The 20,660-nt window shown below is 50.5% G+C and overlaps 1 protein-coding gene across 1 annotated transcript in view; it reads left to right on the top strand.

Moving 5' to 3' along the window:
- The window catches only part of PCBP3 (poly(rC) binding protein 3), a 41,904-nt gene that overhangs the window by 1,129 nt on the left and 20,115 nt on the right, over window positions 1-20,660 (top strand). Inside the window, exons 2-6 of the mRNA XM_054208117.1 lie at window positions 17,694-17,843; window positions 18,150-18,173; window positions 19,133-19,165; window positions 19,826-19,942; window positions 20,361-20,492. Coding sequence (XP_054064092.1) covers window positions 17,775-17,843; window positions 18,150-18,173; window positions 19,133-19,165; window positions 19,826-19,942; window positions 20,361-20,492 — 375 coding nt within the window. The 5' untranslated portion in view covers window positions 17,694-17,774. The remainder of the gene's footprint in view (window positions 1-17,693; window positions 17,844-18,149; window positions 18,174-19,132; window positions 19,166-19,825; window positions 19,943-20,360; window positions 20,493-20,660) is intronic.

Consider the following 20,660-nt stretch of genomic DNA (forward strand, 5'->3'; position numbering starts at 1 on the left):
TGCTTCTTCCCAGCTTGCTGGCATTCCCCTGAGCATGGCAGGTCTTGGGGAAGAGCTCCCCATAGCCAACTCCAGGAAAACCGGGCCATGACCTTGCTGGGGGGACTGAGCATCCAGCCTGGGACTAAGTCCCCAAACTGTCTTCCCACAAGCGCTCATAACCCCAGTCTGTCCAGCAAATGCATTTCATTCTCTGGCGTTAGTGAAGACAGTTTTCTGCAATAAGTGGTTATTAAAGCACCATTTGGATGAACATCACAACATCCCACAGCTCCCACCTCCCTCCAGGAAGGTCTCTGACCTCATCTTTTCTGCCTTCCCATGCTCCATGTCCAACATCCCATCCCTTTTCCCAGGCCTGTGCCCTGGCCCCCCTCCCACATCTGCAGGCAGGAGAGGACCCTGGTGCCCAGCTCTGTGCAAGCTGGCAGCTTCTGGCTCAAAATGCAAAGCAAGGTGTGGTTTTCTTTTTAAATGCTAAATCCCCTTCAAGGCTGTGTCCTGGACTTCCGGCAAGAGGGGATTTCATCCTTTGAACTCAGAGCTGATCCTGTGTGCGTAGTACCATGACTATTTTATAGAAAAACTACAGGTGAAAGTGACATCTGGAAGAGGACTCTGGTTTTGGAGACCACTTGGCACTGGAAAACTGCTGCTGCTCCATCTCGCATCTAGGCGATGTGACAAATGGTCACTGCTGATGCTGGAGGCTGGAGATGCTGTGGGGCAAGCAAGGTGCTGGGGTGGGAAGTGTCCATGCTGGCAAGGGGAAAAGCTGGCCACAGTGCGACACGAGGCTGCAGGGTGGTGGTGGGGGGGTTGTCTGCCAGTGGCAAATGATTTCACAGTTTGACCCTTCTGCTTAATCTGAACTTGAAGGTGAACGAGCAAAGCTAGTGGCATCGATCCGGTATGCGGCTGATGAGCGCTGTGCCCTGCGGAGAGCTTGGCCCTCAGCATTGGGTCCCTTTCTCACCATTTTTTTCCTCCCTCCCCTTCACGCCTTTCCAAAGCGATCAGTCAGAGTGGGGCCTGGCATGGCACCCTGTGCTGCCGACCTTGCTGGGGGCCAGGGGGACACTCTGGAGGCGCCTGCAGAGAGCTGCCCTGCTGTCTGATGGGCTTCTCCCGGGCACGGCTGCCTCTCCGCCTCCAGTAGGCCTGGCATCTGCCTGCCGTCAGCGTGGCGTTGGCACTGATAAAACCCATGCTGTGTGCCAGGAGGCCCGTTTCTCGTAGGTGATGAAGTTGTCTGCTGAGCCACATGCCAATTCCCCTGGCTCAAAGGGACTGATGTCTTAACAAGCAGCAGTGTGTTGGTGGTGTTTAATTTGGACTCGACTTGCAGAGCAAAATGTAACTTGAAGCATCTCTGCGCTGCTCGTAAGTCTTCAGATAAAATGCCATACAAACTGGCAAATTGTATTTCTTTGACCCGCTGGGAAACAAAACCTGAGAATAGGTTGGAAACTGAGAACTTGCCTTGGCTAATACGTAGAAAGCTCTTTTTGGGGGAAAGAAAGATGACGCACCTTTCGTCGACATCTTCCGTGCTTTAGCCACTGACTTTCTGCAGCTGAAAATAACAAACCATTTTAATCTAAGTATTGCTTGTTCTGATCTTTTAATCCAGCTTGCTTTCTATCGACAGCAGCCTAAAATTATTTCTCTGCCTCCCTCTCTATTATATAATTATTCAGAAGATTACTTGGGGGCCAGATTTAGCTGGGTGTCGCTGGGGAAGGACAAGGGGGCTCTGAATGGGGAGCTGTGGGGCTGGAAGGTGGGGGGCTTTCTTCTCTTCCTTTGCACGTTGGCCATTGCAAAATGTGGGAGGGGAAGGCAGCGACTTGAACACATTTGGCTGTAGCCGTATGTATGTATATGTATTTGAGGATGGCAAGTTTCTCCCTCACCTTGTATTTGTTGGAATAAAATGCCCCATCGTCTGGCTGGTGGCTGGAGAACTGTGACCCTCCGAGCCAGAGAGGATTTCAGGTGAAACCCTGCACTTTTCTACATGGTTTCGGGCAATTTATGGCTGTACTTCTGTCTTTGATAACAGCATGGTGAGGCAGTCTGGCCTCAGTAAGGAGCTGGAAATAGGGACTGTGCTCCTGATGCCTCCTGTCCCCGTGCAGAGTTTTGTGCTGGAGAACAGCCGTGATGGAGAACCACCAGCCAGGGTGAGTGCCAGGTTGGGATGTGGTGGTGATGCCAAGGAGGCATGGAGGTGGCCAGAGCTGTGCTTTCTCAACAAAGCCCAAGCTCAGCTGGGTCTTTGAGGAGCCTTGGGTGTTACCCTTAGAGAAGAATGGCTCAAGCCCTTGGATGATAGGATGGCTGGGGACAGCTGCTCTGCAGAAGTAACATCACTGAAATTCAAGGGCAGATAGATGTAGATTCACCTGGCGCTTTCCATTGGCAAGGGTGACGGACAGGCATATCGCTGGCATGACAAGATGGGACAGCTGAGGGATTTGCCAAGTGGAGATTCAGGTTGCCAGAAGAACGCGGCTTCTGACTGGCATGACCTATGGGCTTTGATGGGAAAAACAAAAGGATGTCTTTGGCTCCAAAACCTCCTTTTCCATTCCCCAGGCTGAGTGTCCTGACACTGGTGGGCTAGTACCTGCGGTTACTGAGGGAAGGCCAGGAGCTGCTTGGCCTGTGGACCACGGCTGCCTGGGATGTGGTGGCTCAGAGCTGCTGTCCCCTAGGAAATACAGAGCTGGGGCAAGGAGGGACCCCCAGCATCAGTCAGATGCTGGGAGCTGTGGCTTGTCTTGCCTTGCTCCACAGGGCCTCGAGGAGCCTTATGGAATAGAACATCCCCAGAATTGTGCTGCATTTTAGGTTTGGCGAATGTCTTGGGGGGGCACTTTGAAATGCCCTTTGAGCCTGGTGTGGCCATGCAGTGGTGGGAGCAGGCAATGCCCACCTGGAGCCATGCTCCCTCCACTGCACTTGGTCTTTCTTCCAAGAAAGCTGACCCTCGGTCTCCAAAGCAGGAGACTTTTTGTCTCTTGGAGCAGTTGGTTTGTGCAACCACTGTGCATTAGCTGGGCGGGCAATGGAGGACAGCATCAGCCGGGAGGTGGGGGGTGGTGGTGAGGGCATGAGATAATCTTTTTTTAGTGATGGAGCAGTTGTAACACATCCCCTCCCTCCAAGGCTCAGGGAGCCGGCTGAGCTCTGGGGTCTGCAGTCAGGGCTTCAGCCTGGACCTTCCCTCCGCTGCTGCTGATGGATGGTTTAGCACAGCCCGTCACCAGCAGCCAAATGTGTGTTGCTGCACGCCCTCCTCTCCCTCCTGGAGGCTCTGTCCTCAGAGCGGGTGGGCAGGCACCTCTCTGCCAGTACCCTGGTAAAGCATCTCCAAATTTCCCTGTGCATCCGGACAGCACATACGGTGGTTGTCTCGTACCCGAGCTCCTTTCTCCTTCATGTTAAAAGTGCTGGCTGGTTCGCCCTCATTGCCTTGAGGCAACCTGATTTGCTCAGTGGCCTTTAAAAAAATAAAAAAAATAATCAAAGCCCACTGAAATAACAAGAACATCAGCGGTGGGTGCATCCCCCTTTCCAGCAAACAGAGGGATTTGGGAGAAAATGGGTCATGTGCTCTTCATCCCGTGCCACGTGGTGGCTCTCCCAGGGCCAATGAGGTTCGGAGCCCTGTGCGCCGTACAGCAAAAAAAAATCACTGGGATTTTTTTCCCCCCATAGCATTTTTCATCCTTTCCAAACGTGAAAAGACTGGCCATCTGTCCGGACCCTTCTCACACGAAATCATCACTAAAGCGGCTCTTTGGGGAAGGTAAGAAGATTTAAAAGGTTGTGTTGGTGGAAGACCACCTGCTGCGTGCAACTTTTCCTATGGATGAAAATCAGGGAAAAATCACGAAACGAGTCGGGTCTGGGGCTCCAGTATGGGTTAAAAGAGGTTTGAATCCTTAAGATTCACTGTCTTAAGTGAATCTCTTGTAGAGAAAATTTAAGTCTGTGTTGGAGGGAGGTGAGGTTATGGGAGAAATAGGTGCATGAGCAAGGGGGTTACCTTGAGTTAACGGCTGCTCCTCAAGTCTCTCATAAAATATTTGCAAAAATATTTTTGCAAAATTGCTTTGCAAAATACTTTTGTAAAATTGTTTAGCAAGATTATTGTTCTTTGTTATAATGTGTGCTTTATTTTACTAAAATTCAATTTTACCTGTGTCTTGCGGCTAATGCTAAAGAACATATCCCTGGGTAGGGAAGCGTCCATCTCTGCATTAACCAGAATATTCATCCATTCCTAATTTTTGTGATTTACAGCGCAGGCTTTGGACGGTGTCATTTATGTATGTGCTTGGGGTGGGAATAGCACAACTCAAATTGCCTTAAAGAAATTGATACCAAAATAACATAGATGTTAATCGTGTGTTGGTCTGGCAACATAATAAAACTCCCAAACCTATTTGATTTAATTTTAAACTTTTTGGTTCTATATCCATTAATTTTTTTTTCCTTGCGCTGGGGAAATTTGATTTGGAGAGAGGAATACCTCTTATTATGAGGGTCACCGTTTTATTTTCATTTTGCCTTCAGATACCCATTTTACTCAGGGTGGATAAATTCTTTCTGATACTGTTGCGTTTTCTTTGGTTGCACCATTGCTATAAAAGCAGAAAAGTGAAATTTTAGATGCAAAAGTTATGGAGGACTTAAATGCTGTCGAAATCAATGCCAAAATATCATCTCCTTATTATAAAGGGAAAATGTTCTCAGGTGTATTTTTTGTGTAATTTGAGTTTTCTGGGATAATGTAATTTTAATGTGAAGCATATTAGAAATCTTATTTTATTAGTCGGAAGTCACATCCGACTTAAAAATAAACCAGAAACAGTGGATCAAGGGCATTGTGTTTAAGTTTCCATAAAATGATTGACCTTTGTTTTGACAGATGCAAAGACAGATGCTAGTCTGCATTTTGATACAGAAACCAAACCCTGAAAAATGGCAGTTTTCCCTGGTATCTGGGGGTTTGATTTTAATACAGAATTCCAAAATAATTCAATAAAATTTCTGAAGCTCTTAATCTCAAACTTTCCCCCTCTTTTATGGATTAATTTATCTAAACATATTGAGTATTCTCTGATAAAAAAGCAAATTTGAAATTCTTTCTTCCTGAGAAATAACTGTAAATGTTCTTTTCATCTTGCTGAATTAAGAGATCATTTCTTTCTGAAGAAAACTGATCATTTTGGCGTGGGGAAGAAAAGGCTACTGATGAAGAACAAGGGATAAAAAAACCCCTCTTTAAGTGCTTTCAACATTATTTTAGTGTTCATGTTGCAATAGGTGCAAATTCTGCCTTCAAAATGCGTTAAAGATGCGGTGGGATTTTAGTGCAAAGGATCAGAAAATACGAACGCTGTCAGAATCGGTGGCATGGGTTGTGCAGAATGGACCTCTGCGTTGGCCAGCACCGATCTGAGGTGGAAGCAGAGGGATCCTGGTTGCCTGCACAGAGGGATGCTCAGGACCTTGCAGGATGCTCTTCTCTGTGGTTCCAGGACCGCTTTTCTTAGGCGATAAGAATTTTTTTCCTCCAAGTCACACACCCGCTTGGGAAATGGGCATTGTCTGTGCAGCAAGGGGAGTGGGCACCTTGCTGGCGACACGGTGGTGGCCAGCGTGTCCCCCTGCAGTGGGGGTCTCCTGTCCAGCACGCAGGGACGAGCTCGATCCCACCTGCAGTGGAGTGCTTGCAGCCTCAGCTCCAATCTGTAACGAAGTGACGTGTCTGCTTTTGGTGAAGCAGAGGATGCTTTCCCAGCCCTGGGACATGCTGTGCGTAGTGGCACCTCTGGCACGGAGCCCCCATTCCTGCAGCACAAGGGTGGGTGGCAGCCTGCGTGGCTTGAGTTTGCCAGGCCTCTGCAGCTGCGTTTTGGCCAGCTGAAATGGAAAGTGAATTTAAATGCTTCCCCAGTGGGTGAGGGCTGTCTCCATCCCTGTAGTGAGCATTTTTCAGCTTCTTGCTGAATGCATCCCTCCTGGTGCTGCAATTGTGCACACACATCTATCTGGTTTAATTTCTTTATTTTGTTCGGGCTTTGCTAAATGAGCTGGCAGTGGGCAGCGGGTGCCAGCACAGAGCACCCCCCTGTCTTCCAGAGCTGCCGGGGTATTGCCCACCCATGGCAGAGGCAGCTTCGGGTGTCGGTGGCTCATCCCACCCTGTATTTCAACAGGGACCCGCAGCCCTGCAGGGATGGGACCACTGCAATGGCCGTGCCCTCGCAGCCAGGGACAGGTTTGGGGACAGGGGTGGTCCTGGCCCCTTCCTTCCTTCCCCAACAGCCCTGATTCCCAGCCAAGCAAATTCACCAATTCCCTCGCCGGTGCATTTTGCTCAGTGTTTAGACCTGAGGTTACAGAGGACCTACCACGGGGAGAAGGAGAGAGGAGAAGGCGGCTCTCCTTGATTTTAATCGGGGTTGAGGTTTAGCTGAAGTGAAAACAGATCGGGAGTGACAGTTTTGGAGCCTGCTGTCAGGGTCTGAGCGCGGCGCGGCAGCGATCCACCCCCAGCTGCCGAGGGCCCTCGTCCTCCTCCTTGCTGGCCGAAGCCAGGGAGAGCTGCCACCGCTGAGCGTGGGATGGGGGCCGTGCAGCCCGGCTCCACCGTGGGCACAGCCACCGGATGGCTTTGTCACACGCTGTCCCTGCATCCTCCTTCCTCGCGGTGCTTTCAGCTGGGGGCAGCGTCAGGCAGGACACGGCCTTGTGCTGGCCGCTGAGCTTGGACTCACCCCCGCCTTCTCCAGCCGTGTGCAAATCAATGCTTCAGAAAGGAAGGATGGCATTAATGCTGCACCCCAACCCATCCACTCTGTCCTGACCCAACGATGCTGGGTCTCTCTTCCCATGTCTCCCATTAGTGTCCCATTCCCAAAGAGCATGTCTGGCTGGAGTGAAAGTCACAGGTTTAGGCTTGTGGAGAAATGGCATAAGCAGAGCCCTGGATCCAGCCCTGCGCCTGGAGGAGCTGGGATTTATGGGGCCAGGCTGGTCACAGCTCCCCCGTCGGTCTCACTTAGTCCCCACGCATTTTCCTAAATGTGGAGGGGAGCAGCAGAATGATGCTGTACCTAGTCTGTCCCTTATGTCCTCAACCCTGGGGGTAAATGGGAAGACCTGCCTGTTCCCCCACCCCTGGATCAGAAGAGGCTAGGACCTGCCCCAGGTGCTTTGAAGAATTCAGTAGCATTCATGAGAGCAGCCCCAAACACCTCATCTTTCACCCTGCACAGCCTGGCATTGGGCTGCCGTCTACTTTTTTTTTTTAATAAAATAAATCATCAGCTAAATCAGTTGTTTTTTGTAGAGACTGAGCACGGTCAAAATAACATGCTCCTTACCCCTTTTGACCTGGCACCTCCTGTTTGCTCCTGTTTGCTCCAGGTCGGTCCGTCTGTCTGTCCACCTGCGCCTGGACAGACCCCTCCAGGGCAGCCCATGAGCTGCAATCCTTGTCCCTGTTTCTAGGGATTAGAGAGAGAAATGGAGATGGGATGAGATGAGGCAGTAGATTGCTTCGCTCTCAGGATGAAGGGATTTGTGGACTGCCCCCAGATCAGTAGATTGAAAATGGAGGGAAATTATTGGGATGATGCTGCCTGCAGGATTAACGCCAGGGCAGCCTGCAGGCTCTGGTGGAGAGGAATGAGGGGGGCTGCGGATGGAGGGGATCGCAGGGTGCCTGCTGCTCTGAGCTGTGGGGAGATGCTCCTGGATGCATCCTTATCAGTTTCGGAGGACGCACAGGAAGCAGATGCCCCCCAGCCCCAGCTCTCTGTGATGCCTGAAAAGGTGTGCAGCATGATGGGCCAAGGTGGAGAGAGTGATTAGGGGACAGGAGGCCATGTCCCTGGCAGCTGGATCAAGAAAAAATAATGGTGGTGGGATTTGGTGCCTGCTCTGCAGGTGTTGTGGCTACGCATACGTATGTGCATCAGCGGCACAGAAACAGCACAGGCAAAAGTCTTGTGCTGGTTTAAGTCCATTCAGCTTTTTTAGGTGAGGACCGAGTTACCCCCTCGAGGTTATGTTTAAGGCTGTGCAGTCTCTGGCGTGGCAGTGGGATAAACGTGCCCATTGCTTTCTGCTTTCCTGAGGCCCCAGAGGTGCTCTCCTCTCAGCTGCTCCCCCAGTTAAAGGATGCCAGGAGTGTGCCTGGAGCTCTTTGCAGAGCTGTGCCTTCTTGTTTCCAGGCTGATGAAGGACAAACCGCTTGTCCTCCAAGGTCCACACAGCTCCCCATGGTCTCTCCTCCTTTATGAGCAGCTGGCTTGGACCTGTGGCCATGAGCATCCTTTTTTGGGTGTCCTTTGGCCTTCTGAAAAAATGACATGTGAAAACTGGCACCCAGGGGACTACTATCTGATTGTCTCTACCCTCTGTCTCTGGAGGTGTGCGTTTCCAATGCTGGCTGTGCTGCTGTCCTTTGGACAAGACAAAGGTCCTTGGGAGCTGATGCGCAGCCCTGGCAGAGCATCCCTGAGGCATCTATTGAGGCATCTCCTGGTGCGAGGCGGCATCTCCTGAGTCCTGTTCCTTAGCCTCTGGCTAGGGAAAAAAAGGCTAAATTGGATGCATCCCTGAAGCATGACCGACCCTTGACATAGCACAATGTCAGTGTTATAAGTGCAGTTATCCAACAGATACGAGCTTTGTTTGCAAATACGCAAATGTTCATAAGATTTAAACAGTAATGACTGGCAGAATGACATTGTCACTGACAGTACATGGCTGTGGGGAAGCTCTTTTCCTGTGCCTGACCTGGATCTTATTCATTGCGGTTTAAGCCCCGCACTCAAGACCATTGCCCTGTCAGCCCCAAAGCCCCTGTTCTGCAGAGCTTTGGTTCCTCCAGCCCTTCCCTGCGGGCCATGTTTGCTGGCCCCAGGGATCTGGGGTTGCTCTCTGCTGCCTGGATCTCTGGACCCACCTTGTAATTCTTGGTTTCCTTTTGCAGGTCATGAACCTGTAGGTTGAGTTGTCTCTCCCAGCCCTTTTAGGGTGGATGGGGAGCTCTTCCTCTGTGTGCTTAATTGCACACAGCCAAGCAGTACTTTGCCTTGCTGAACAGTGTCTTGTTTTCTCCCCTTTGCCATGCTTGTTTTGCCTTCTTGCTCTGCTCTCCAGTATATTGGTTTCCCCCACTGGGGTAGTTTAACAGGAGTGCCACTGATAAATGTTTGAGGGGGGTTAGAGTGTTTGCCAGCACCTTCAAATTGTTTCATCTGCCCCAGGCTTCCTTGGCTCTTTCAGGACAATGCCACATAGGACAGTATGAACAACCTCTTTACTGCCCCCACTCTACTACCAGTTAGGGCATTTCCCTGCTCTGTGAAGGTTCATCCCAGGGGTTGTTTATTGCTGGTGTTTGCAGAAATGCTGGATGAGCTGCCCTGGCTCCCTTCACGTCAAGCAGATTTCTCCGTTCTCCGGCAGCTCGGTCCAGCTGCCCTCTGTGGCACTGCTAGTGGTGTTTCTTGTGTCTCACTGCACATTCAGGGGTGCAGATGTGGAGCATGGCACTAAAGTACGGCACCCGGCCACTGCAGCGCAAGGCAGTGCCATTTCAGCTAATTTGTGAAAGCTTTGGGTTTTTTTTTTCCTGTCTCTTGGTTGTTGCAGGAGAATCTGCCCCGCTCTGCAGCGCTGAGCCCTGTGGCAGGGTCCAGGCTGGGGCTGCAATGCAGTGCTGCTGTCTCTGCCTTCCTGAGGCAACCTTAGGGCACCCGTGCTGAGCAGAGATCAAGTCAACGTTTGGTCCTTGCTGGTCCATCAGCAGCTCCTCTGGAGCCCTTGCTCCCAGCTGCTCCAAAAAGATGGATTGGGCATGGAGGGACAGACAGTATTTCAGGAAAAAACCTCACTGGATCATTTTTATCTGTTCTTTAATCTGCTGACAGAGAAAAAAGCTGTGATTGAGGAGGCTGAGTGACCTTCCTTATCCTAGGAAATGTTATTTTCTCAGCGCACAGTGTCTAAGTCCACCCAGCACTTACTAAAGGGTCACAGACACCTGAGGATGCTCTTGGTCACTGACTTGTAATGGACCCGAGTAGTGCAAAGAACATTGGCTCTCATCATGTCATGGGGCAAAATTTCTGAGGTACTCAAGCAGTTTGGCATTCACTGAAAATACTATTTTTATTGTCAAATTGTTCCAAAAAGTAACTGACAGGGTGAATTGGAAGTGGCTGAATTAAAGTGCGTTGTTCCCACCCACCCACTCACCCCAACCTTCCAAAAGCAGCTTTAATTCACTACAAAATTAAAGAAATACCATGAAGACCCATTATTATTTCAAGCAGGGTTATCTCAGCTTGTTGAGATGGTGGTTTAACACATTCAACTCATGATTTTGATCAGCATCCCACAATCAATGAGCCCTGAAACCAGCCCACACAGGGTTTTCTGGGTTGCACAAGGGCATCTAATAGCCTGCTCCTGCTAAATTAAATTTCTCTCACTGTTGTGTGTCCAGCCTCTGCTTTCAACACAGCAGTGGCTCATGTGAACGAATGGAAATTCTGAATCGTCTAGATCTCTGCAGATACATATCTCAGGTACAGCTTCCTAAATTTCCCCTAAATCTGGTAATTAGCATGAGCCTCCAAGTTTTCTGTCTTCTGCTGATGTATCAGTGCAAGAGGCAGGTGCTATCATCCTGCTGGCCTGTCGCATGGGATGAAGTTACTGCGTGCAAGACCTTCATCCTGGGGTGATCGGCAGGGAAACGCCGCAGCTTTCCTCGCTAGCCTTTGCGCAAAAGATCGCAATAACGACACCGCCATTGCAACAAAACCAGTCATTCTCCTCAGACCAGGCTTGCCTTAGAGATGGTGGAGAGTAACACCATCTGACATGTGGGGCCCGATTCTGATTTCATGCGTGATTGCATATCCATGCACCAGCCATGCCACTTCGGTGGGCAGCTGATAGTGGTCTTAGTTAACTGTTGAGGTGCAGTAGGCTGCGATGAACCACATGGTGCTCAGCGGACGAGCAGGGACTCTTACACTCTTACTGGACATCCCTCCCTGGGTTTACAGTGTCCGTGGGCTGGAACCAGAGGTTTGTTCTACTCCTCGTTGTAGGAACTTGGCAGCTTTCCTTGCCCTCTGGGACAGGTCTGTGCTGGAGCTATGTGATGCTGCATTTCTATTCCTCTTGGTTTATCAATCAGGTCAGAAATCACTCTGACGTGCATGAAACCCCACTGAAAACCTACAAATGTAAGGTGGGTTCAGCAGAGGCAAATGGGGCTGGTACAGTCCACACCCAAAGCAGGATGCACAGCCTGATATCAGCTTGTGGGTGCACCAGATGAAGTAGAAACATAGGAAAGCAGCAGGGAGTCTCCTGGAGGGGAGGGCAGGCTCAGCACAGCTTTGGGCTGGTCTGAGACCAGAAGTGTGCATTTGGCTGGGATGTGGCTGAGCCCACCACGGTGTGACAGGGCAGGAGCTATGGGCCATCGTACCCGATGCTCCTGAACTCTGTCTAATACCAATATCTAGGGCCAATATCTCTCCCTGGAGGGCCACACACTGTAAAAAACCAACCCTGCTCTCTAGAGAACAAAGGATTTGGGCAGAAAGCCATGCTGACGTGAAGGTGGTAGGAAATAATTGTTTAGAAATAGAGAAGAGCTCACAAGAGCTGCAGTCAGCAAAGAGGTTGATGGGAGAAGCAGGAGTTAGAAGACCACCTGAAGCACGGAGGTAGCAAATGAGGCAGCAGGAGAGGTTGCTCTGGTGGTCCTGGTGTTGAATTTGTGGGCAGATGAGCCTGCAGAGCATAGAGGGCAAGGGAGGGAGCAGAGAGTCCAGAGGAAGGCACATTTGCACCCCTGCAATAGTAATTGGGGTAACTGGCATAGAGGTGAGTGAGACTGGAAGAGCCCTCTAGTGCACACTGGCATGGAGGTGAAGGCAGGTTATAATTGGTCGCCAGCAGCCAGTGAGTGACATCCTAGGCCATGAATGGAGACATCTCACCCAGATGAGAGCAGGGTAATAGGAGCAGGTGACCAAGAATGAAGTCTCCAGAGATGCCTGATGTAAGGGCAAGAGCAGGGATGTTTGTCTCCCATGGCTCTTGGAAAGATCAAGGGCAGGCAAGAACCAGGGATATACTGCTGGCTGATGTACCAGGGTAGCACAGAGGCATCTTTTTGTCTTTCTTTTTTGGTTCAAGATTTCTAAAAAATTTCCACTGGAGCAGGAGAGTGAGCAGAGGAAAGGTCAGCTGAAATGACTGCAGTTTGTGGAAAATGGCAGCAGCTGGAAATGCAGCTTTATTGCAAAACAGCATTTTGTGTCACTCATGTAAATGGTGCTAACTGTCTTCTCACAGCTTCATCTTCTGACAGCTGAAGCCTGCCAGTGGCTGATGCATTTCCATTTGGAGCCTGGGTTTTAAGGGAATGCTTGACTTTGTTTTTTTCTCCTCGCTTATTCACCCCCATCCTGACCCGGCCAGACTGCATTGTCGTCATAATCCTGAGCTGGCTGCATCGTGGTGCTTCCCAGCTGCTAAAACGCAATGCTGAAAATCGCCGGATTAGGTCTTAATGGCAGGATCAAGCTGCTGGGAGAAGAGTGGGGAGAAAGCTCCTGCTTACGCAGGTGGACAGGCAGAGCTCCTTGGGAAAGCAAGCTAGAAAGCGTAAAATGTCAGAAAAGCATCTTCTTTCCTGGCTTCCCCTGCTTTTCTCTACATTTAGAACATCTTTCAGTTTCCAAGGGTCAGAAAACGCTGGCCTGAGTTTTGTGAAGGGGATATTGAAAGGTCAGAGGTGTTTAAACATCTCCTCCCTTGCAGTGGAACGTGATGTCTTGAGTGATGGACTTTCTGGCCAAAATGTTAATCCCCAACATGAAAGTCTGCCAACCACATTAGAAATCTGGGCTGTGCCATAATGTATTATGGTGTGCTGAAGGACACTGAAGCTTTGTGGTCTTCTTTAACACCTGGCTTTCTGCTGATGGGGCTCCTGAAACACCAAAGAGCCTGGAAAGCATGTTGGATGTTTTTCAGGGTGGCATTGCCATTGAGCAACCACCAAGATGCTCCAGCGTCTCAGGGGTGGTCCTCTAGGCAGATGGCACAGCATCCCCATACAGACTGGTGCCCAGGCTACCCTGCTGTTTACCTGCACAGGTCGGCAGGAACTGTTGGTCAACAGGGCTCCAAGGTGTTGGAGTTTATCAGCATGCACTGACCAAACCTGTCAAGAATGTGTCATTTTCTGGAAGCTGTGTGATGGGTGAGGGAGGTGATGGACGCTTTCTTCTTTGAGTTTGTTTGACAGTGCCTGTGAACTTTCCATCTAAACCTTTCAGGGAGTGGGCGGGTTGTGGGATGTTTTTGCACTGAGTTGTCCTCTCTGTTTGTTTTCGGACAGATTGAACAAAACATTGCCGTCCCCCGAAACAAATGCCTAGGTAAAGCCATGAAATTTGATCTCCGTAATGCTGATGAGAATATTCCATGACAAGAGCTACAAAAGAAACTCTGCCTTGTGCATCTATCTACTGGCAGGACCATCTGTCCCAGAGACACCAGGGTGACTTTAGTGCAGATAAGAGACCCTCCCCCTGGAGTTGGGGTCTGCAGGCAGTAGTCATGCTAGCACCAAAGCAAGAGGAACAGTTTTGTGATGGAGCTTGTATATGAGTGCCTCGACCACCTTCTCCAAAACACAGGCTGCTGCTGCTGCCGCGTCCCAGGGTGGCAGGGGCTGTCTCAGGGCAGCTGCCCCCCAGTATGTCAGCAGATGCCTTGGGTCTCCGCTGGGCATTTGCAGAGGAGGCGTAGGCAGCGTTTTCTGGAGCTGCACCACAGGACTCACTCGCGTGTGGCTAACATGCCTGGGGAGGCCAAGTGGATGCATGGGAGGAGGAAAAGGAGGAGGAGGAGGGCTGGCATCAGCAAACGTCGAGCTAGCAATGTCTCCTGGCCCCTGCAGGGACACCGGCTCTGCCCGATCTCAGCTGAGCCCCTGCTATCGCCTGTCTGGAGGGGGCTGCAGGGATCCCAGCATCCACTTTTCCAGCTCCCGTTTGGAAACCAGGCTGGAGAACAAAGTCCAGCCTAGAGCTCGGTCTCCCTTCCCCCTATTTTGCTTCATGTGCAATCTCTCGCCTGGGAGGTGATCATTAAATTAATTTAATACATGATGTTCAGAATTCCCTTAATTAGAAAATTTTAGGAGAGGGTCAGTATTTGTAAGGTATCAGCAAGCATAAAGGCCAGAGCACCAGCTTAGGCAACTACTCCAGCCTCTGGAAAACTGGAAGGGAACAAACTCAGAGCGTGTAAGTTTGCGTATGGGGAACAGGAGTCTTTCTGCTGTTCTGATTTTCCATTTTCCTTCCTCTTCTCCTTCTCCTCGGTCACTGGTGCCTGAGCTGCTTTTTCAGACACAGGGCATTCCTGATAGATTAAGGAAATTTCCCAGAATTTAACATATTTAATCTCAAAACCAAGGGAGAGAGAAGAACCGAATTGCTCTGAGTACCAAGGAGGCCTCCTCCAAGCACTGTCCCAGAAGGCAGTTGTGTTTAAAAGGTCTATTTACAGGATCAGCCTTTGGAGAGACATTGCCTGGCTATTTGGGGGCAGATCAGCAGCACTTGGGGCAGGCAGGAACCTTACTCCCCACCCTGCAGAACTCCCCTCACTGTGATGCAAAGACATCTGGCTACTCGCTGCTATGGCCGTGTGTGGGAGGATGCTGCTCCCACCCCCTGCCTGCCCAGGCATGATGCCCGTCAGAGTCTCGCTTGACTTGCTGTGCAACTTCCATTTCAGGGCCAGAATCAACACTTCTGTCTACTAATGCTGCACCTTTTAAATCTGTGGGGCTGCACCAGCTTTGCACTGTGTTGGAGTTGGGGTCTGTATCTACTCTATCCGTCAGACTGGATGTAATGCTATCCTCAGGGCTTTCAAGTAGATGGACAAAGAAGCCATTTCAAAGCTGCTGTGAACTAGGCAGCACACAACGGTGAATGGGAAGGGTCTGAGATGGGTCTCTCTTCAGGCAGGGCATGCTCCAAAGCGCTCAAAATGGTGTTTGGAGCATAATTTTCCCCAGCCCTTTGTCCGTGAAGAATGAGGGCTGTGGAGGGAGGCACGCGCCCAGGGTAAATGCCTCAGCTCTATTGTTCCCATCATTTCCATTGAGCTTATGAACCCCCGTATAAAAGACTTACCTTTCACTAGTATGATTAAGAAAAGGCCAATGTAGCTTTCCCGCTCACTGGAGCATGAAGCGTGTTTAATTTAATAATGCTGATAAATCTTAAAGCCAGGAGCATTTGGCTAACACATGACCCACTTTTTCAATCAATTGGAAACATTTACATAACGGCCTGATGCAGGGTTCCACTTGTGAGGGATGTGGAGAAGGGGATGGCAGACACCATGTAGGGCATTTGGTGAAAGCAAAACAGCAAATTTGGCTGGTCCTTAGTGGGCAAGCTGTGACCCACCTTACTGAGACTGCCGGCTCTCCTGCTGCTGCGAGGATGTGCCTGGGTTTAAAACACCTCAGCCACTCAACTGGGCTTTGGGGTCCATCACCCTGAGTGTAAAGCCCAGACTGCTCCAGGGTACCACCCCCGCCTGCCAGTGGGGCTGGCAGCCTGGGCTGTAGCTGCCCGGGCCACTGCAGTTGGGCAGCTTGCAAAAGAAAGGCCACGGGGTGGTGTGTGGGGCAGGACGGCTTTCAAATTCTGCCTCTGCAAGTCACAAAAGCGGCTGCCTGAGCATGCATCTTGACCAGCAGCTGTGAACAGCCTCTACCTTCCTCCGGCTCTTTTGTTAGAGGACACTCATCGGCTGGGAATGGGAGCTGCACCTCTGCGTTGGCATGCACCAGTCTCATGGGTGGCTGCACTGGCGTCACACCTTTGTTTCTTTCCCCGCGGCAGGGCTAGATTTCTCCTGGGACAGGACATCCCTGGGGTGCAGCGGGGGCAGCTCTTCCATGAGGGCGCTTTAACTCCTGGCACATCAGGAGCACCAGCAATGCTGACCTCCACAAATCAGCATGTTCATCCTTTTTAGCATTGCTTCCCATGCACAGAAATCAGCACAGCGTTAACCACTAAAACCAGTTACTTGTTTTGCCTGCGGTGGGCTTGGTCTTGAAAGAGAAAGTTCCTGATCTTGCACATTGTGCCATCATTTGTCAGCCCATTCCATTACTCTGGTCCCCAACGTTGTCACCTTCTTCCTCTGAAATATTCTCCTCCTCCCCACCCTTAACAGTGCTTTGTGGCTTGACATCTTCAACACATTTCATTTCTTACCCTTCGCGTGAGATTTTACTTTTTTTCAGTTGTAACATCCAGTGGCCTCAAGATTAGCATCTGCAAGTAGGTTATAAGCAGCTTCATTACCAGTGAGCTGGTCTCCTGTTAGCTTCGTGGGAACACCGTCTCCTTGCTAACCACATGGGTTTTATCCATTTTGAGTTTCCTAATATCTTCTTGGAAGAGGTTTTACATCAAACCCATCTCCCAGCCATGACTTGTGCATTGCTGCATGTTTATTCATCACAGCTGCCTCATTGCATTAAAGTAATACTTGAGAACTGGTTTATCCACCATTTTTTGGTCACGTAAGTCCCTGTCTGAGCAAAAGAAAATGCCAGATTCTCATGACCAGGATAAAAATCTCCCATCTGATATATACTGAGGGATTAAATAAGGTGGGGGAAAATTGCTGCAAATCTCACAGCATTGCACGTAGAAGGATGCTGGCACCTCCCTCTGAGACAGGACTGGTCTCCCTACCAGTGGGCTGCAGAAACATTTCAAATGCCCAGTCCTTGCACAGAGATGCTACTAAGGAGGCGTCAGGAAAGAACAGGAAGCATTTGTTGCTGTTCTGTGGTTTTTTCCCCTGTCTTCAAAACATCAGTGGTGTTTTTCCCTCTAGAGGGCAGAGGGGGAAAGAAAGAGAATGGGAAGGGAAAGGAACATGATAGGACTGGGAAAACTCGCAGAGGTTTCCTTAGATCCGTGCAAAACATGAATATCTGTAAATGGTGCGGTCCTGAGATGCAGTGCCCAGCTAGGGTGCTCACAGGTCGGGACGAAAACGCAAATGCGTTGCAATTGGGACACCAGCTCCATCTTTCCCAGTCTGTGCTCCTGGGGTCAGATAGGTATTTCCTGGTTGTTGAAAAACTGGCTTTTGATTTCCTGAGTGCCCATTCACACTTGGAATGGTGAATTTTGGTTGGCTGCTCCACCGACTCCCTGCTCCTGCGTCCATGCGCTCGGCTGAGTGCAGCTGCTTTTCGGTTCACGCAGGTGTGGGCTGGCCATCTGGCTGTGCCACCTCTGGTACACGAGTCTTTGCTCCCACAATGGCTTTTGTGTGAAGCTGGTGGCAAAGCCGCAGCAGAGCTGTGGGCTGTTCCCAGGCTTGCGCCCAGCACGGTCCTTGCAGCAAGCGGCCAGCCCGGTCTGCACCCATGAAGGGGCTCAGCCCATGACATCTCCTCGCAGCTCCTCCAGCCATGACTTTCCCATGCCCTGCTGCTCTGCAGGGCCCATCCCACATCGAGGAACCTGCCTCTTCTGAGAGAAAACCTTTCCCCTCTCTGTCCACAGGTGATACGGCCGTGGTGTTGTCTCCTCCTGCGCCAGGGCTGCCCTCCCAGTTAACACACGTCTCCCATCCCCCGGTAGGAAATGGAGTCAAAGGTCTCAGAAGGCGGTCTGAACGTCACCCTCACCATCCGGCTGCTGATGCATGGCAAGGTAAGGGGCTCCCAGTGAGGGGGTTTCCTCACAGCTCCCTCTCCTGCCTCCCCTCTGGCTGTGCCTGAGTCCAGCCCCATGTGCCGCCTGCCCAGCCCCAGGCTGCTGGTAGCCAGTGTCCTCCGCCTGCTGATGGGAAGGGTGGCGTGGTGGCATGATGCTCCTGGCCCCTCTCATGCCTGCCCCCCACCCTGTCCTTCTGCTGGGGACAGTGTGCACCAGGTCTTTGTTTTATTATAGGGTTGGTCTGGATTGTCCTCACGTTTTGTAATATCAATTCCTTTGTGTTTGGCTTCTTTTTTGTAGGAAGTTGGAAGCATCATTGGAAAGGTAAGGACATCTTTTTGCTGCCTGTGGTGTGGTAGACACCAATCACCTCTTCCCTGTGATATCCTTAAATGTTTGGTGTGCATGAACTTGTTGCTGCATTTGTGAGACAGAAATTATGAGACACCCACAGAGGGTCCAAAACCCATTACCCTTAAAAAAAAAAACAACCACCAAACTTACCTAGCACCATTTCCAGCTGCTTCACTGGGGTGAGGAATAGGTGTTTATGATCATGTTGCCCTGACATTTTAATCAAATGGGTTCATTAAGAGTGATTTTAAAATGTCATGCAGACCCATTTAAATTCTGCAGCACTTGTCTCTGAAGCCACAGGACACCATCTAGCTTGCGCAGAAAAGCTCCCCAAGATGCTCTGCTCCCTGGTGCTTGCCATGGTGGTCTGGAAAGTCCTGGCTATACAGGATTGTTTTTTTGCTGTTTTTAAAAGGCAGGTTTATGGTGGCAAAGATTTCAAGCATGAACGTCTTTCTTCTATATGCTTGTGCTTTATTTTTCCATCAGCCTGTCCAGCCCTAGAAAGATTCACAGCTGTACCTGCTTTATATCTGGAGGTACTCTGTAGATACTTCTGTAGATACTATATCAGAAACTGCTCTTTGAAGCCACTCTGAAATGCCAGCTATTCTCAGCATTGGACCAGTTTCTGAGGTTTTTTTCTGCAGTTTTCCTCCAAAGGGGAAATGTAGAAAGGGAGGTGGAGGCTGCAGTTGTGCATTAGTAGCTGTTTTGTCTGTCATGTAGTACAGACGTAGGGAGCAGAGCTACGATGGCTTACACCCTCAGCTCTTCAGCTGACCATTGCGTGGGGATGGAGGGCCAGGCATCACAGAGCTGCCCAAATGTTTTGGCTGTGTGTTGCCATGTATTAGAGAGATGTGTGCTGGTTGGGTTGTTTTGAAGATGGAAGTTTTGAATTTTTGTGTTTCTTCTTATTTCAGAAAGGAGAGACTGTGAAGAAGATGCGTGAGGAGGTAAGCCACCCTGCTCTGTAGAAGGATCTGCAGAAGGAGGGGAGAGGAGTGGGAAGGGCAGTCAGGCTGTCCTGCCCAGCAGCATGCAGCACAGTGGCCAGAGCTGCACATCGCCCCGTGTGATCCACGCGGTCACTCCCAGGGTCAGGATACGCAAGCTGGATATGCCCAGAGCTCTTTGGTCCAATTTTCTCACTCTGTACCCAAACTCCTATAACATTTAATGGGAATTCTCCAGAGCCAAGAATTTGTTCTTAATGAAACATTGAAACTAAGTCACTTGTAAGATGATTGAGTTTGTCCAAGGTCTTTGTGCCTGCAGCTATCAAGGAGTTATCAGATCAGTGAGCAACACTCTTCTTTTTACAAGCAATGATCCCATGGGCTGCTCTTGCCTTGATCGTGTGGGTTTGCGTTGCAGTAAAAGACCCAAAGTGGATGCTTGGAAACTCGCTCTGAGGGTCAGGGTAAGGCAGTGCACCACAGGGGGGCAGGGTTGTGAGTTTTTAAGGTTAGATGAGATATGTCAAGAGGCCGGCACATAGGATGACGAAGGACCAGGCTGGGACAGGATCTGACTCAGAGGAAGGGCTGCACCTCCAGTGCATCCTTGTGGGTTGCCTGGCTGTGGTTATTCCAGGGCTGCCCTTCTCTTTCCAGAGCGGGGCAAGGATCAACATCTCAGAGGGAAACTGCCCCGAGCGGATCGTGACCATCACTGGCCCCACTGATGCCATCTTCAAGGCTTTTGCCATGATCGCCTACAAATTTGAGGAGGTGAGCAACGTGAGCCCTTTCCCCAGGAGGGCAGAGTAAAAGGGTCTGTATCCAGACCCTTGGGTGGCCCACCAGCCAAGCAGAGCTCTGGCATGCCAACTGCTGAGGCCAGCAGTGCAGATGGGCCTGGGTACCTCCAATCCATGCGTGCCTGGCTGCACTCGCTTAACTGGTACACGACCTCCGCACAAAACTTTCCAGTCATCTCTAACTAGGCAAGAACTGAGCTTCAGTGAGCTTCAGAGGTCTCACAGTTAATTAACTGCAGGGATGCTCAGTGATGCAGCTGCAGAGAGAGACCAGCCACAGTCCAGGGAACATGACCCCTCTTCTCTGGCCCAGGGCATTTGGGTTGGCCTGGATGGCAGGCGCCTGGTCAGGTACTAAAGGCTGATGCATTGCACTCTTCCTTCCCAAGGACATAACCAACTCAATGAGCAACAGCACTGCTACCAGCAAACCTCCAGTGACACTGAGACTGGTTGTGCCGGCTAGTCAGTGTGGCTCACTGATTGGCAAAGGAGGCTCCAAGATCAAGGAAATCAGGGAGGTAAGTCAGACTTGATTTCATTATTGTGTGTAATCACAGCTCCTTGGAGCTGATCTGTGAACAAGGGGGAGCTGACTTGGAAAGGGGGATCCCTGGAAGTTTTTAAGGCCAGGCTGGATGGGGCTCTGAGCAACCTCGTCTAGTGGGAGGTGTCCCTGCCCATGGCAG

The sequence above is a fragment of the Rissa tridactyla genome, chromosome 7 (assembly GCF_028500815.1).
Source record: "Rissa tridactyla isolate bRisTri1 chromosome 7, bRisTri1.patW.cur.20221130, whole genome shotgun sequence".
Taxonomy (NCBI): Eukaryota; Metazoa; Chordata; class Aves; order Charadriiformes; family Laridae; genus Rissa; species Rissa tridactyla.